Below are 14126 nucleotides of genomic sequence, written 5' to 3' on the forward strand. Positions count from 1 at the left end.
ATCCGCCTTGCAAACCATTTTTAATGGAAAAAAGCATGTTCGATTAGTTTTCAAAAGCATTGAACGGGAAACAACGTGCATTCCTGCCAAAGTACAGGCCCTAAAATGTTAATTGTTTTTTACTACTGAGACGTTTTAAGAAATTGAATTCATTAGGAAGGACTTTTCAGATTAACCAATGGGTGATGCACTGTAATGCAGTTGACGCGCTAGTAGCTTTAAACTGATATCTTTACTTTACTGTAGACTGGCTTAGAAAACATTGTCTTCAAAGCCTGTGAGATAACTTGGAGCCCCAACGTTCTAATGGTAATTTTTCATTGAAAAACTAGCCAATACAACGAAATTTTTCGATTAACATCGCTGCGAAACCCAGTTCATAAGTAAGTTATAGAGCCCATATTTTTTGACGGTTGACCGGCTTAGAATACATTGGCTTCAAAGCCGTAGACAGTAATAGCGGAGCCCGAACGGTCTAAGGTTAATTTTTCATTGAAATATTTGGCATTACTGCGAACATATTCTGTGTGTTAACATCACCGACAAAGTCATTTCATGCTATTGGGTTGGGTTGATATTCTGTCAAAAGGATTTTTTTCCGATTTTTAACGAATAGGGTATTAAATTTGCTTGTTTGAATGCTTATACTTGATTTGCAAATCTAATTGTCCGGGTGTATATATTTACATGTATGCCTGTTTTATAACTCGGACTGAATCATTGCAGTGTCTAATATAAAGGGTTGCGTAAAGAGTTGCTGAACAAAATGGTTTTTCATCAATTTGTTTGTTTTTTTGTTCTTTTTTCTCGTAGAAAGTTTTAACCAACTGATGAAACAAATGAAGCTACTCCAAGCGAGTTAATTCAAGTAGACACATAAGAGCAAAGTGATTTTCGTTTCATTGCTCTGTTTTCGTTGGATACAGCGTGAGGCTTCGTATAACGGAGAATGCAGAGTCAACTATATATAATGTGTACGTTTTTCCAATAATTTATCCTTAGTTCTTTGTTTGGGAATAGTTTTTTGTCTGCTTGTATATATTGTATTTGAATTTTTGAGCTTGAATTCGCCGTCTAACAATGACACGTCGTCAAAATAATTTGCTATTGAAACTTGAATTGGTAGAAGAACAATTTTCGACTTTTAAGGTCGACCAAATTGATTTTCTGAACTTCTTCAATGCACCATAAATACCTTTTTTTGAGAAAAGTGTGTGTTTTTTTTCGTCGCGCATAACATCTCGCTCTCAAGTATAGGATATATTGACACCTCTAGAGAGTTTTCAGGTTTGCTCGGCCAATAATGGATGTCATAAAATGGTGCCAGCCAACGGTGGACCCGTTGGGTGGTCACCGGGTCGAATTCCACCCTCTAAATCCACTATTGGCTGTATTTTGATTCCGTTTCAGAAGTTAGTTGAGTCCAACCAGTTGTTGGTTACCATGCCAAGTCAATCGGCGTCGGCCTCTGCTAAGCGCAAGCAGGACGAGAAGCACTACAACATCCTCAAGGAGCTCCTGGCTCAGGACTGCAACAAAAAGTGCTTCGATTGCGGACAGCGAGGACCTGTGTATGTTAACATGACCATTGGAGCCTTTGTGTGCACATCATGCAGTGGACTGCTTCGAGGTTTGAGTTCGCCTCACAGAGTTAAGTCGGTGTCCATGGCCTCATTCACACCTGAAGAGATGGATTTTATCCAGAAACACGGAAATGATGCGTGCTACTGTGTCTGGATGGGTCGCTACGAGCAGAAGTATGGAGTGGAAGCTTTCCCGGAATCAAAAGACGAGCTTAAATTAAGAGACTTTCTTCACAAAAAGTATGAACAGAAGTTATGGTATGTTTCGGAAGCAAAAGCAATGGAAGAATATGAACAAGCGCGGAAGAAGCGAGAAGTGGTTACCCTGAAAGAAGCAGCATCGAAAGCGCCGAGTGCTTCTAAACCTTCAATTCCAGTCCCAGCCAGCTCTCGTGATTCAAGGAGTGGCAATAAAGTCATGTTAGATGCCGCAAGGCAGGCCCAGGCTAACAAAGCACCTAACGGGGGTAGTAGAGCATCACAGTCGTCGACAATGGTGTCGAATCAAAATCAGCTGGATATGATATTTGGAAGTCAGTCAGAAAAACCTATGGAGAACAAGCCACAACAACAACAGAAAGAAGTCGAGTCGAGAAATGCTTCAAGTAGCAGCCAAGTTGCAGTTACTTCAAATGATCCTTTTGCTTCAAATGCAGGCGATACAAACAAAAATGGTTTTGACCTGTTCGCAAATTTTCCGTCAACAAATCAGAGTCAACCAAGTATAGTTCCAGCAACACTTCCAGCAGGATTCTCCAGTTTTGTGGAACCCACGGTCAGTAATGCTACTTCTGGTTTTGCGGCTGATTTCAGCCAAATGAGCCTAAATAACCAACCTGTTATGAGCGTAACGGCACCAAGCGCGTCTCAAGCGAATGTTCAAGCAAAGCCCAACACCTCAGTTCCAACTGCAGTTGTAAATCCAACTCCGAAAAATGAAGACAAATATGCTGTGCTAGCATCGCTTGACGAAGAACTGAAAAGTGGTTCCAGTAAGACACCATGGTCCAATGATATAACATCTTCGAACTCTCCTAGAGGCGGTGGGGTTTTTTATAACATGTCACAGCCGAATAGCAACCCAATAAGTTCCGGACTTTCGAATTCGGGATCTTTTTCTTCTGGCATGTTTGTATCAGGAGGAGCGAGCGGAATGCATCTTCCGCCACAGCAAGGTAACATGATTCCAACACAGCAAAATGTTAATACCAATCCAATAGCTCATGTGAACCCGTTCAACACCGGCTCATCTGTAGCACAAGCTGGCAACCCGTTTGCGGACCCGAATTGGTCACAGTTTTCTCAAGGTCAAACTTCGGTATCAGCAGCTCCTAATCAGTTCACCACACCTGTTCCAGGTGGGTTCGCCCCAATGAGCCCAAATCAGCAGTTTGGTGCTTTTGGGGTCTCTGGCCAAAACACTGGTTTCAATGCCCAATCGCAACACTTCAGTCAAAATATGGTCAACTATCAGAATCAAACTTTTGCGCAGCAGCCATCTTTTAATGCGTTCGCAGCTGGAAATAGTGCTCATATGACTTCAAACGCACAGCCGTTTTCTCCATTTAACATGAATTCTCAAATGTCTGCGAATCCTATGCTAGCTCAACAACAAATTCAAAATGCAACAAATTTCACGCCGTATGCAAATTCTATCACTTCAAATGGCTTCACTTCACAGCAAAATCAATGGCCGTCGCCAGTGCCAGTCTCAAATCAAAACATGCAGAGTAGTTTTGCAGTTGGGGGAGGGGGAGGGGGAGGGATTGGCCCGTTTGCAGGAATGACTCAGCCGTCAAAGTCTCATCAGAGTGCAACTGTTGGTGCCGCTTTTCCCCAAATGCAGTGGCCCAATCAACAGCAAAACACGGCGTCGGCAAATATGAAAGCAAATCCGTTCTTGTAATTGTAATATAATCAATTATAAAAGGATCTTTTTAAGATTTTTTTTGCTGGTTGAAATTTTGGACCATGGTTTGTTGTTACAAAGCTAGCAAAAAATCTGGTATCTGAATTAGATAATATAATTATGCAACACTGAGAAATTTCTTTAAATTGTTTCTTAAGATACGTTTTAGAAAGTACAATCTAGGAGTTGATAATCGAGTTTCAAAAGGCTCTTTTCCAAATTCCGTATTTTAAGAGTCGATGAACATAGTTCATACTCTTATATAGTTTGCTTAGAACAGTCAAAAAATTTTTAAATATCTGCTTGATTTGTCCCTCATTAGGGATTAAGCCTCATTTTGTTGCAATGTCGGTAAAGTTGTTGACAATTATGGAAAATTTTTTCACTTTTCAGTTTTTTTATCGTACAATTGAGATGAGAAAAATATGCTATGATTAAGTTGACCTTATCAGTTATTTTTATATTTTATATCAGAGTCCTAAAAAGATCCTTGAATGTATTTAATAATGGCAATTGCTCGGGATGTTTCTTAATTGATAAAATATCACAACCTGATTTAAATTATGTCTTTAAATGTTATTTTGGAACTCCGTGTAACATCAAATTTTGTAGAATTTAAAATGTGTTCAATTTCCTAACCTCTTTTTTGCTTTTTGAGTTGGGAAGAAGTAGACTGCAGAAAATCGAATTGCGTTGAAAGGATTCAACTGAATATTGTTTTAGATATGTGATGTTTTTACCAATTGTTTTTTAATTCCGCTTCAATTGTTTGTTGCTGAATTTTATTGAAGCGCAGTTATGAAAAGTGCCACACGATATGCGTTAAAATCCTCTTGTTTTACGCTCGAAATTATTCCTTGTTTATCGTTTTAAGTCAACCTTCTGATTTTCATTACCAAAAAATAATTGTTTTTTGGGAAACCGCTGAAGATTGAAAACAAAACGGTAAGTGATCATCAAACAAAACATGAAACGAAAAGCAGTTGAATGTTTTTGTGTTTTAAGTAAAGGAGGCGTAAGATATGAGTAAACTTCAAAACTATCATTTAATGAAATATTCATATGCTTCTGATTTTAGTGGAAGATCAGTATCAATTGAATGCAAGCTGTATCTAAAAGCAGCTGACGAAAAAAAATTAGTTATTGAGAATTTTAATAATTACAATATTGCATTTCAAATTGGTGGAAAAAATACGCTTACTTTCAGATTATCTTATCTTCAATTTTCTAACTATCTGTTGAAAAGATTCTTGGAAACAAAAATTGGCATTTATTCGGTTCATTCCTGCTTCTAATATCACCACTTTTTAAAACTAGAATCTAGAATTTATAACTAAGTTCAAAGATCTAGCTGGAGTTCTTTCACTCTTTTTATAGCGTTTTCTAAGGAGGGCCTTGGCATAGTGGTTAGGTTTTCGTTTTGAGACTGTCGTTTATTCGATCCCCTGCCATGACAGTGATAGTGGTGAGGACGAGCTCTCAAGTTGACCACTACCTTCAAGTCTATCGCAGCGTTACTGATTTCGGCTGCAACAGTGGTATCACGTGAAAGCTCAAGGCGCGAAAGAACGGCCCTGAGTCACTGAAACGAGCTTCGCTGAGCAAAATGACTCTCTAGAATTTGCGAAGTAATAGGAACAGTCTAATGCTCAGACAGAGTTCATAGCTTTTCATAGATCTTCTGTGAATCGCAGCAACCCTAATTTTATTTTAAAAAAGTTTTAAACTTTCTTGATGTCTTTTATTTTTTCAAATGAAATGATGTATATAACTTCCGAGATTCCTTTTTCGAAGCTTTTTGCTAGCGTAGATTAAGTTTTGCGTTTGCATATGAATGTTTCGATATGGCGCAGAAATACTTTCGGGAGTTTTAATTTCAAAAGTTTATCAGATCTTTGCCCGGACAAACCTTTGAATGTTATGAAACATATGCTAGTAGGTGTTCTTTTTTTGGGTTAATTAGTTACATCAACTAGCAGAACTTCAACGCATTTTTAAATAAGGAACAAGGTATTTTTCAATACCAATCACTGTCGAAAAAGCTTCAACACGAATCGTGTTTAAGCTTTTTCGGCAGTGATTGGTATTGAGAAATATATTGTTCCTCTTTGAAAAATGTGCTGAAATTTTTGTTCAGATTGAAGTTTTATGTTAAGATTTAGTTTTTGTGTGGCCATATAAATCCAATTTAGCTACTGTTTTTTTTATGTATCGGGAGGTGTTACTGAATTAAGTGATGTTTTCTCTTGCAATGTTAAGTTTGTTTTCAATAAATCTCTTTATATCTGTTTAATGGTTCACTTGAGTTCAGTTGCTAAATGAAAGGCAAATCACACTATCCAATAACAAGAAACGATATATTCAGAAAATAATAGCGGCTTTATTGTCCTAAAGTAGACATAAGATTGATGACTTTCCGCCTAACTGAAAATTATCTTTCGGCTAAGTTTTTGCAAAAAGGGTCATTCTGTAAAATCAGAGGCACCAATCAAAGGCAATTTTTGAAAATTAAAAAATTCAAGGTTATGCAATTTTTTAAAGCAATTTTGTCTATTTTTCTTTGAACAGTAGATTAAGTATGTTGTTTTTCAGATTTTTGGAGTTCAAAAGCATTTTGTCAACTTGTCTGTTTTCGTTTTTAAACTCGCATGTTTTTCAAAATATATTAAAATGTGGTCGGATTTTGTTACTATTTTTCTTGCAATCATAAAAGTTTTGCTTTCGAGAATCATTCTTCAAGCGGAGCTCTTATTAGATTCTCCGACGGCGATGTGAAAATTGCGCAAAATGTTTGATTTTTTTTGTCTTTAAAACTTGATTTTAGGATTTTAGGAAAAAAAAATAAAACCAGATAAATATAAGGGTTCAGTGCAAGAGGGCCGAAGTAATTTAAAACCTGATAATTTGAAAGGTTCAGTATAAGGGTCCGAAAATCATTTCGTAAATGGCGTTTACAAGCGCAAAAGCAAACAATAGATGACCAGTCTCTGGCAAGAAAAAGCAGCAGTAAACCAATTTAATTGAGGGTGCATGTGCGTCAATTAAAGAAACAAACATCTCTCACTATTTTTGCTTGTTAAAGTTACACTAGCCAACAAACAAATACGGAGCCTATTTTCATAGGTGAAGGACGACCGGATGGGCGAAAAACTCATGGGCGAAGGACAGAAAACAAAAACAGTCTAAAGTCAATTCATAAAATGATTTAACTGCCGTTCAACTAAAATGAATTAAATGAAGTAATATTTTGCGTTTCTTAAAACGAAACTCTTGAAATATAAAATTTGTTTCAATTCGCCGGCCGTTAGTGAAAATTTGAAAATTTTGCTTATTTCTGCCGTTTTTATGTTCGGACAATATTATTTTGTAATTCCCTGGAAAGGTCCACTTTCTTTCAGATTTTCACGCTTTCTTTCCAGTTTTTGGAATACTGAATTCTGATTGGTTGATTTCTATTTTCGGTCCTTCGCCTGTGAGGGATTTTACCAATAAATACATCCGTACTTCACAAAATTGTTTCAAAACAACTGTCTATCGACCAGTGTACGAAACTGGTTATCGACGAAGTGTTTCTTACACGTCATTTTAAAAAAAGAAACGTCGGTTTAAGTAGCTCTTCGTCGGGATTTGACTCGGATAAATTTCTGTGGGGGTCGTGTGTACCCGAACCGCGGTACTCATTTGGAATGAAGTTTCGAATGAAAATTATGCAATAAACATAAACATATCAAATGAAAACGGAGTTCTTAGATAACGTCGGCAGCGAGTTTGACCAAATCGAAAATGACGCTGCAGCGAATTTGACGAAATCTAAAATGACGCTGCAGCGAATTTGACGAAATCGAAAATGACTCTGCAGCGAAGTTTTCTTCTTTTTGATAACTTTTGAGACTAGCCGTCGCCACGGAGCTAACTTCTGGTTTAAAACCAAGACGGCGGTCGGAAGATCAGAAGAAAATTGAAGACTTTTTGGCATGCATGTTCTTCGTTTTTTCTTACTTCGCTTCAGTTAACGCAGTTAAACAAAACTACTAGTGTATAAAAAAAGTTTTTACGGTAGTTCGAAGTTATCCATCCGGATCATTTATACATTGTGGTTGTTGTGCGAGACAACAACGTTTCTTCAACCGAGACGACTGATTTTTTTGCCTTTTCATAAAGTTAAAATTGTTCTTTAGAAATTCCAGACATTGTCATAACGAATTGGGCGCTCCAGTAAAAATTACTAGAACAGATAAGTATCATCAGGCATTATGCGTCTTGCTAATCAGATACATGCCATAATTTTTTGACAAATCTTTGACCATCCTTAAACTTTCGTTGCAAACTCTTCATTTTGCAAGAAACTAAATTCAGATCATGTTTTTCTTGATTTATTTTTCTTCAAATAAGTTTTGAACATAGTTTGAGGTCATAAATGAACATACTCCTTTTTATAAACTCATACCTAGTCTGTTGAGAAATATTTTTGGGTTTGCTAGTCTTGAGTTTAGCTGATTTGAAAAGATATAGCTTACTCTTCTTTTTCTTTACATGGTCGAATTGATGATTTTTTCTGTGCCATTTTGTTTTTCACTTTCATAGATGTTTGCTTAAAAGAATTCAATAATTTTCTATACTCAACAGTCACTCAAATCAATAAACTTGATAGAGACCTCTCGTTGACTTATTTTTTGCATGATCGCAAAAAGAAGTAATACTTATTACAAGCATGTTTTAGTAAGACTTTTTACAAACATGTTTTCATCGGATTAATTTTCTCTTGTCGTGTACATGCTTTTCGTTTCAACGATTCAGAAAAAATATATGGCGGAAATAGTTTGTCGGTGTTTTACTGGAGCGTATGAAAATACGAAGATAAACGTTTTACTTGGTCACAATAATCATACTATACTATCTTGAATTTATTTTGCGATAAAGTTCATTCATCAATCAAATCACTATCCTGCTGGATTAATTGGTGTGAGATTTACTTTGCTGCTATCTAAAGAAGACGATTATTTTACTTCAGGGTTGGCAAGAAAGCTCTTTGTGGCTGATAAAAACATTATCCAAACTGATGAATGGCAGAATATTAGTTGAAGATATCCTTGAGTTTCATACTTTGAATGTTCGTTAAAAAATTTATTGAATTTTTAGGTTTTTAACTATGTTTCATTAGTTACAAAGATTGTGTTAATTTGAAAAGAACGTATTTTTAAAGTATCAACTGATATTTCGTTGCATACTTTTGAATGTTTGTTTTAATAGGTGGTGTATTTTTGAAGTTGTAACCGATCTTTTGTTAGTTTCATACTTTGAATGTTTATTTTAAAATTTTGTGTATTTTTGAAATTTTAAACAATTTTTCATAGCAAAATAAAGTTATTGATTTTGCCAACTCTGATTCAAGAGAAACCGTGTATCTGATTCCAAATGGGAGCTCTGATGAAGAGAATAAAGGAACAGCTGTTGTTGATTCTGACGGTGCTATCGATTGTGTTGGCCGTCGTAACAGGGGTTTTATTGAGATTGTTCGCCGTCGAAGTGTCCCCCTATGCTATCTACTTGATCACGTTCCCGGGGGAGTTGATGTTCAGACTGCTTAAAATGATGATCGCGCCTCTGATTGTTATTACCATCATATCAGGTAAGACATTGTATTGTGTGCATAGTTCACACTATTGTTTTCAAGGCTTTGCGGATTGGTTTTTTCTGATTGAAAAATTTTGTGCCAAAGTCGTATTGTTCAAATCGTATTCTTCCCATATTTAAGTTATTTGATATTTCTTAAGGCTGATTTCTGCCTCGTTTAACTGTTGACAAATATTGGTTTATCAACCAAAAGCTTTTTCTCCATGAAAGCAAGTAGTATTAAGCTCCACTTCGAATCTGTATTAACTTACTTTTGTCGATGATTCAGGTGTGTGCTCGCTGAAAGATGGAACTGATGGTAGCAAAATTGGAGGACTGGTAGTTACATATTACATATGGTTAGTAGAAGCACCAGTATCATCGATACCACCAGAAGATGCAAGTAGAATTACTTCTACGATCTGCTATTGGCAGTCAGAAACTAATTTAGTTTGTTCGTTTTATTCGCATGATAAAAAAATTTGTCCTACGCAAGTGCATCTCAACCATCAACTGGTTCTCCGAGCAAGTGCAAGTTTTTTTTTCATGCAATTCTGCATTTTATTATGATCATACGATGTGAGTTTGGATAGGAGATACGTATCACAGTGATTAAACGAGGTTTTGAGCAGCCAGCTGGAGACCGAGTTCGAATCCCGTAGCAGACTCAGTTTTCTGTTTCGAAAACAGTTCTTTCAAGACCTATTATCATATCGAAGAGCTCTTTTTGAGTTTGTGTATATTAAGTGCAGCTTCGCTTTTGCGTTTGATTCATTTGCCTCAGTTTTGTTTCAGCACTTCGTTCTTGGCCTCGGTGCTCGGCGTTTGTATCGTGCTTGTTGCTTCGCCCTACTTGAAGTCGATTGGCGGAGATTTCAGCGAATCAAATGAGGAGGAACAGACTGAATGGAAGAAGTTTGAGGGCAACGCGATTGATGCTGTCATGGATCTACTGAGGTTCGTTTTTAGTTTGGTTATTTTATACTTCCCTTCTATAGATGCGCATTAAATAATACGTGCTCAAATTCAGCAGCTTCACGGATATGATCGTGGGAATTTAAAATGAAATTAGTTTTTCCAGAATTAGACTAGCAAGGTTGATCGATAAGTATTATGAAACCACCTACAAATTTCCAATATTGGACTTGTTTTACATTTAACGCCAAGCCGTTGAACCGATTCCTATCGAGATATTTTGAATGAGTTACCACATTTTCGAATCAAGTTGACTGGGTCCACCTTTTCTGCTGATTTGCGTTATTTATTGGAGAATTTATCCTGAGCACCATTGTCTATGTTTATGAAGAAATTGCGTGTTGTTCATAGAAATGCACTGCCGGACAACTTAGTGGCGGCGACGATGGAGAGAGTGAGAACAGAATACAGCAAAGTCTACTTGGACTCGTCAGGGGAGGTCATTCCATCACTAGGTAAAAAAAACAACCACAAATAGTTCATTGGCCTCTTTTTTTCACGCTCGTCCGCAAAAGTTGCAGAGAACTACTTAGTGAAACTTGCTTCATCTTCAAATATCAAAGCTGCAATCGGAGAAGTTTTTGTTTAGAAAGCTTTATAAAAGCAGTTAGCTCCATTTGTTAAATGCGGCGAATTGTATTGTAGGACCATCATTTGTACGTCTAGAATCGGACCATTAGATTTTTATGTGGCCAAAAAAGCGATAGGTGTGTCAATGAATTTGAGATAATTTAATTTGCTTTTTGCAGACTTAAAAGTTCGGTCAAGTGTCTCATCTTTTTCTTTATCAATCAATTTTTTTTTTGTCATATATAATTTCAATTTTAACCATTTTGTAATTTGACAAACAAGCAAATCTTGACTTCAGTTTGTTTTTCTTGCATTATCGGCTAAAGAAACGTGAAGCGTAATTTTCATATTTGATCCGACTACATGCAAATTGTGGCGTATCAATTTTCTAGGCCCGTTCGTGTGTTTTCTTTGATGAAGACTAAATAATGAAGTTTTCTCTGATGAAGTGCCGTTGAAGACTAAAATAATTCACAAATTATGCAATTTATACCGTTCGGTAATTTGTAGTTAAAATTCCAATTAGGAATTACCTCATTTGAGTAGAAAATATGGACTTCTGTAATCTAAGCCTGTAGAATCTAGTATTCCATCTCACCTTTCGGCTTCCACCCCCCGTCCCCCTCGCATAACTATCAGTTTATTGTCTAACAATTGAGTCTACAAGGTTGCAAATGAGCAGGGGCGGATTTGGGGGGGGGGGGGGCGTACGTACGCCCCATCTCAGGGATTTGATCACCTACCGACCCAAAGGGTACCCCTTGGTACTATTTTGAGATATGCATTTTTGGCTGAGGGACCCTAAAGTTTGTCTAAAGGCGCCTTCGGCGCCAATATACACTAATTTTGAGGGGGGAGCGCGCGCTGAAAAAACGCGATTTTTTGGTCAAAATTTTTTTTTGGTCAAAATCAATTATGTTAGATTTGGCTAACTAGTCCGCATCCTTAATATTGTATTAAGCTAATGACGTGAACGAAATAGGAGGAAAAATCTTCGGACATTTTTTTTTCGACAGTGATAGTTAGATCTTGGTTTTTAAATCAGTAAATCTTCTTTCTTGTTCCAGATGTGTACCTGAACGAGTCCAATGGATCTGGAGTTTATGTGGAGAGGACTGTTAGGGCTACTCAAAGTGTAGATGGGACCAACTTGATAGGTCAGGTCAGCTAACACATTAAAAAAGGTTAATTTTTCTGAAGCTAAAACATAGCAAAATATCTATGTAGATCTTTATCTGGGGTTTTAACGGTTCCCCTTAAAGGTTTAACAGCTAACATGTTCTCTTTCCGTTTTTTTGTGGATAATGGTCATTTTTCTTAAGAGGTCAGAAATTTATCTAAGTTGAAGTTAGTTTTTTGTTGAGATAATATTGATTGTTTTCGTTTGCTTGGAGATGCGGGTTGCCTGTGGTTACTCGCTCACTCTGTTGCAGGGAGGAGTTTGTGATGTTTTGATTGCTTTTTGTTTGTTTTAAGTTATGCCCTTGTATCGTTGAGCTTCATTTGTTTTTCCGCGTAATTAGTTTTCACTGTTCGTTTTTTTTGTTCATTGATCCTTTTTTGTGAGACGGTATCAACTGTGAAAAGGCGGACACTGGCAAAATTTTAATCGCCATATAATTCTGTAGATTTTTCTTCTCATTTTCCTTTGATTTATTGTTTTTACTGTCCTCTGAAAGTTTATGGTTTCAATCGACAATAAATGATAGTTTGATATTCAAGCGCGCTAATATGGTCATGGTGTTTTAAGCGACGAATTGGTTTATCCTTTAACATTTATGATTTCGGTTTGCAATAATCTTTTTTATTGAAACCGTTTTGTTCTACTGAAGTTTGAATTGAAACATATTTCATAGAACAAGACAGCTTGTATCAGGGCGAATCATTTAATGATCCGGCTGCCGTTTCAGGTCCATAAAAAATTTGGTTAAAAACTAATTGAATATTAGAAAAAAATGAGCAAATTTTCATTTTTTTGTTTTCTCTACTTGCTATGTAAATTACGAAGTGCTATATAAATTACAAATTACTTGCTATATAAATTACAACCTAATTAATGATAAAACGAACAAATTGCTTGCTTTAATTGCGCCGACCATTTGAAAAAAATAGGGAAGAATTTTGAAATCGGGTGTGTTTTAGTATTTTCCGACCATTGAAAACGAGGAAGAACTTTGTATTCGGGTGTTTTAGTTTTTTTGTTTTCCAAGCAAAATCAGGTACTTCAAATAATCATCGGACTAGGTTGAGTGATATATCAAAAAAAAAGCCCTTTCAGCCTTGATTCGAACGGCATTTGAAAAATTTAAAAACAAGTCCCAGTGTGGAGAAAAACCGGGTCGAGAATAACCGGTTTAAATTTTTTAGTGCTTCGTCTAATTTCGACCGGATAAAGCGATGATATCTTGTTAAATTGGTCATTAAGACTAAACATAACTCTGGAAACTATTAGGGAAACGGACAAGAAAAGTTTTTTAAAAAAATTAAAGAATATTGTGCAAAAAATAGACAAACTCTTTTTTTATTCTTTTTTTTTGAAGACAGCTGTTGTTGAATATGCCTTATGTACTAACTTTCTACGCGTTTGTATAGTTTTCTCATCACACCACGTACAAAAAACGAAACTAATTTGAAAAACTTAATAATTTGAAGAATTTTTTGTAGTTTTTATGAATATTGGTTGGGAACATTCTCCGCTACTTGCTGTGAAACCGGCTATCTTTGCTGCTTTTCCTTGTTTTATTTTCCGCGCAAAATCTGGTACCACAAATCATAATCGGAATGGGTCGAGTGATATCATAGTGGAGCCCTTTCAGAAGTGATTTGAACGACCTTGAAAAGTTTTCACAAAGGTCTTCCAATGTCGAGAAAAAGTTGAAGTTCAACTCGAGCACACGTAGAAAAAAACCAACTCGAGCACAAATATTCCGCCTTTTTTTCCCGAAATTCAGAAGAATTTTGATAATTTCTGAACGATGTGATATTGCCAAAAAAAATTTTGGCAGAAAGATTTTCTCTGGACTTATACATTTTTCTCGCTTGGTTTTTAGGATGTTTCTCTGAAGTTAAATATTGTGGTTCGACCAAGTTTGGGCTATTAGGATGTTAAGTACGAAGAATGAAGTGTTTTCTGAGTGGTGACTTGTGGTAATGGCCTAGTGATTTTTGTTGTTGCGTCGTCTGGGGCTGCGCATTGTTTGTTTTAGTCAGGTATCGTCTTAAATGAGCAAATTTTGTTTAATGCTTCTTGAATTTTTCTGGCTTGCTTTGACTGATAATCAGTATTTTCTAATGCATCCTTCGGGCAACCTCCTTTATTGCTAAGGGATACGCCGATGTTTCCGGTGTTGCCGCTCATTTCGGTGAAACACCAGACTGCCAAATAGGGTATTTTTTTAGAATGAGGCGACAACTCGTCGAAAACGGCTCGCAGTAATTCTCGCGATTTTTTCACCCGTGTCGAGTATAAGCGCATC

The 14126-nt window shown here is 36.5% G+C and overlaps 2 protein-coding genes across 2 annotated transcripts in view; both read left to right on the forward strand.

The window, feature by feature from the left end:
- The first annotated feature begins 1414 nt into the window (after positions 1–1414).
- LOC134848277 (arf-GAP domain and FG repeat-containing protein 1-like) lies at positions 1415–3522 on the forward strand. The gene has a single exon (XM_063865667.1). It carries the CDS (start codon positions 1444–1446, stop codon positions 3487–3489), a length of 2046 nt encoding a protein of 681 aa, XP_063721737.1. The 5' UTR covers positions 1415–1443; the 3' UTR covers positions 3490–3522.
- A 696-nt stretch (positions 3523–4218) lies between these two features.
- The window catches only part of LOC134847603 (excitatory amino acid transporter-like), a gene marked incomplete in the record, with an annotated part of 12230 nt that continues 2322 nt past the window's right edge, over positions 4219–14126 (forward strand). Inside the window, 8 exon segments of the mRNA XM_063864716.1 lie at positions 4219–4437; positions 7671–7707; positions 8350–8504; positions 8885–9121; positions 9395–9464; positions 9901–10062; positions 10432–10535; positions 11718–11807. Coding sequence (XP_063720786.1) covers positions 8908–9121; positions 9395–9464; positions 9901–10062; positions 10432–10535; positions 11718–11807 — 640 coding nt within the window.

This window comes from Symsagittifera roscoffensis, chromosome 6 (assembly GCF_963678635.1).
Source record: "Symsagittifera roscoffensis chromosome 6, txSymRosc1.1, whole genome shotgun sequence".
In the NCBI taxonomy this organism is placed as follows: domain Eukaryota; kingdom Metazoa; phylum Xenacoelomorpha; order Acoela; family Convolutidae; genus Symsagittifera; species Symsagittifera roscoffensis.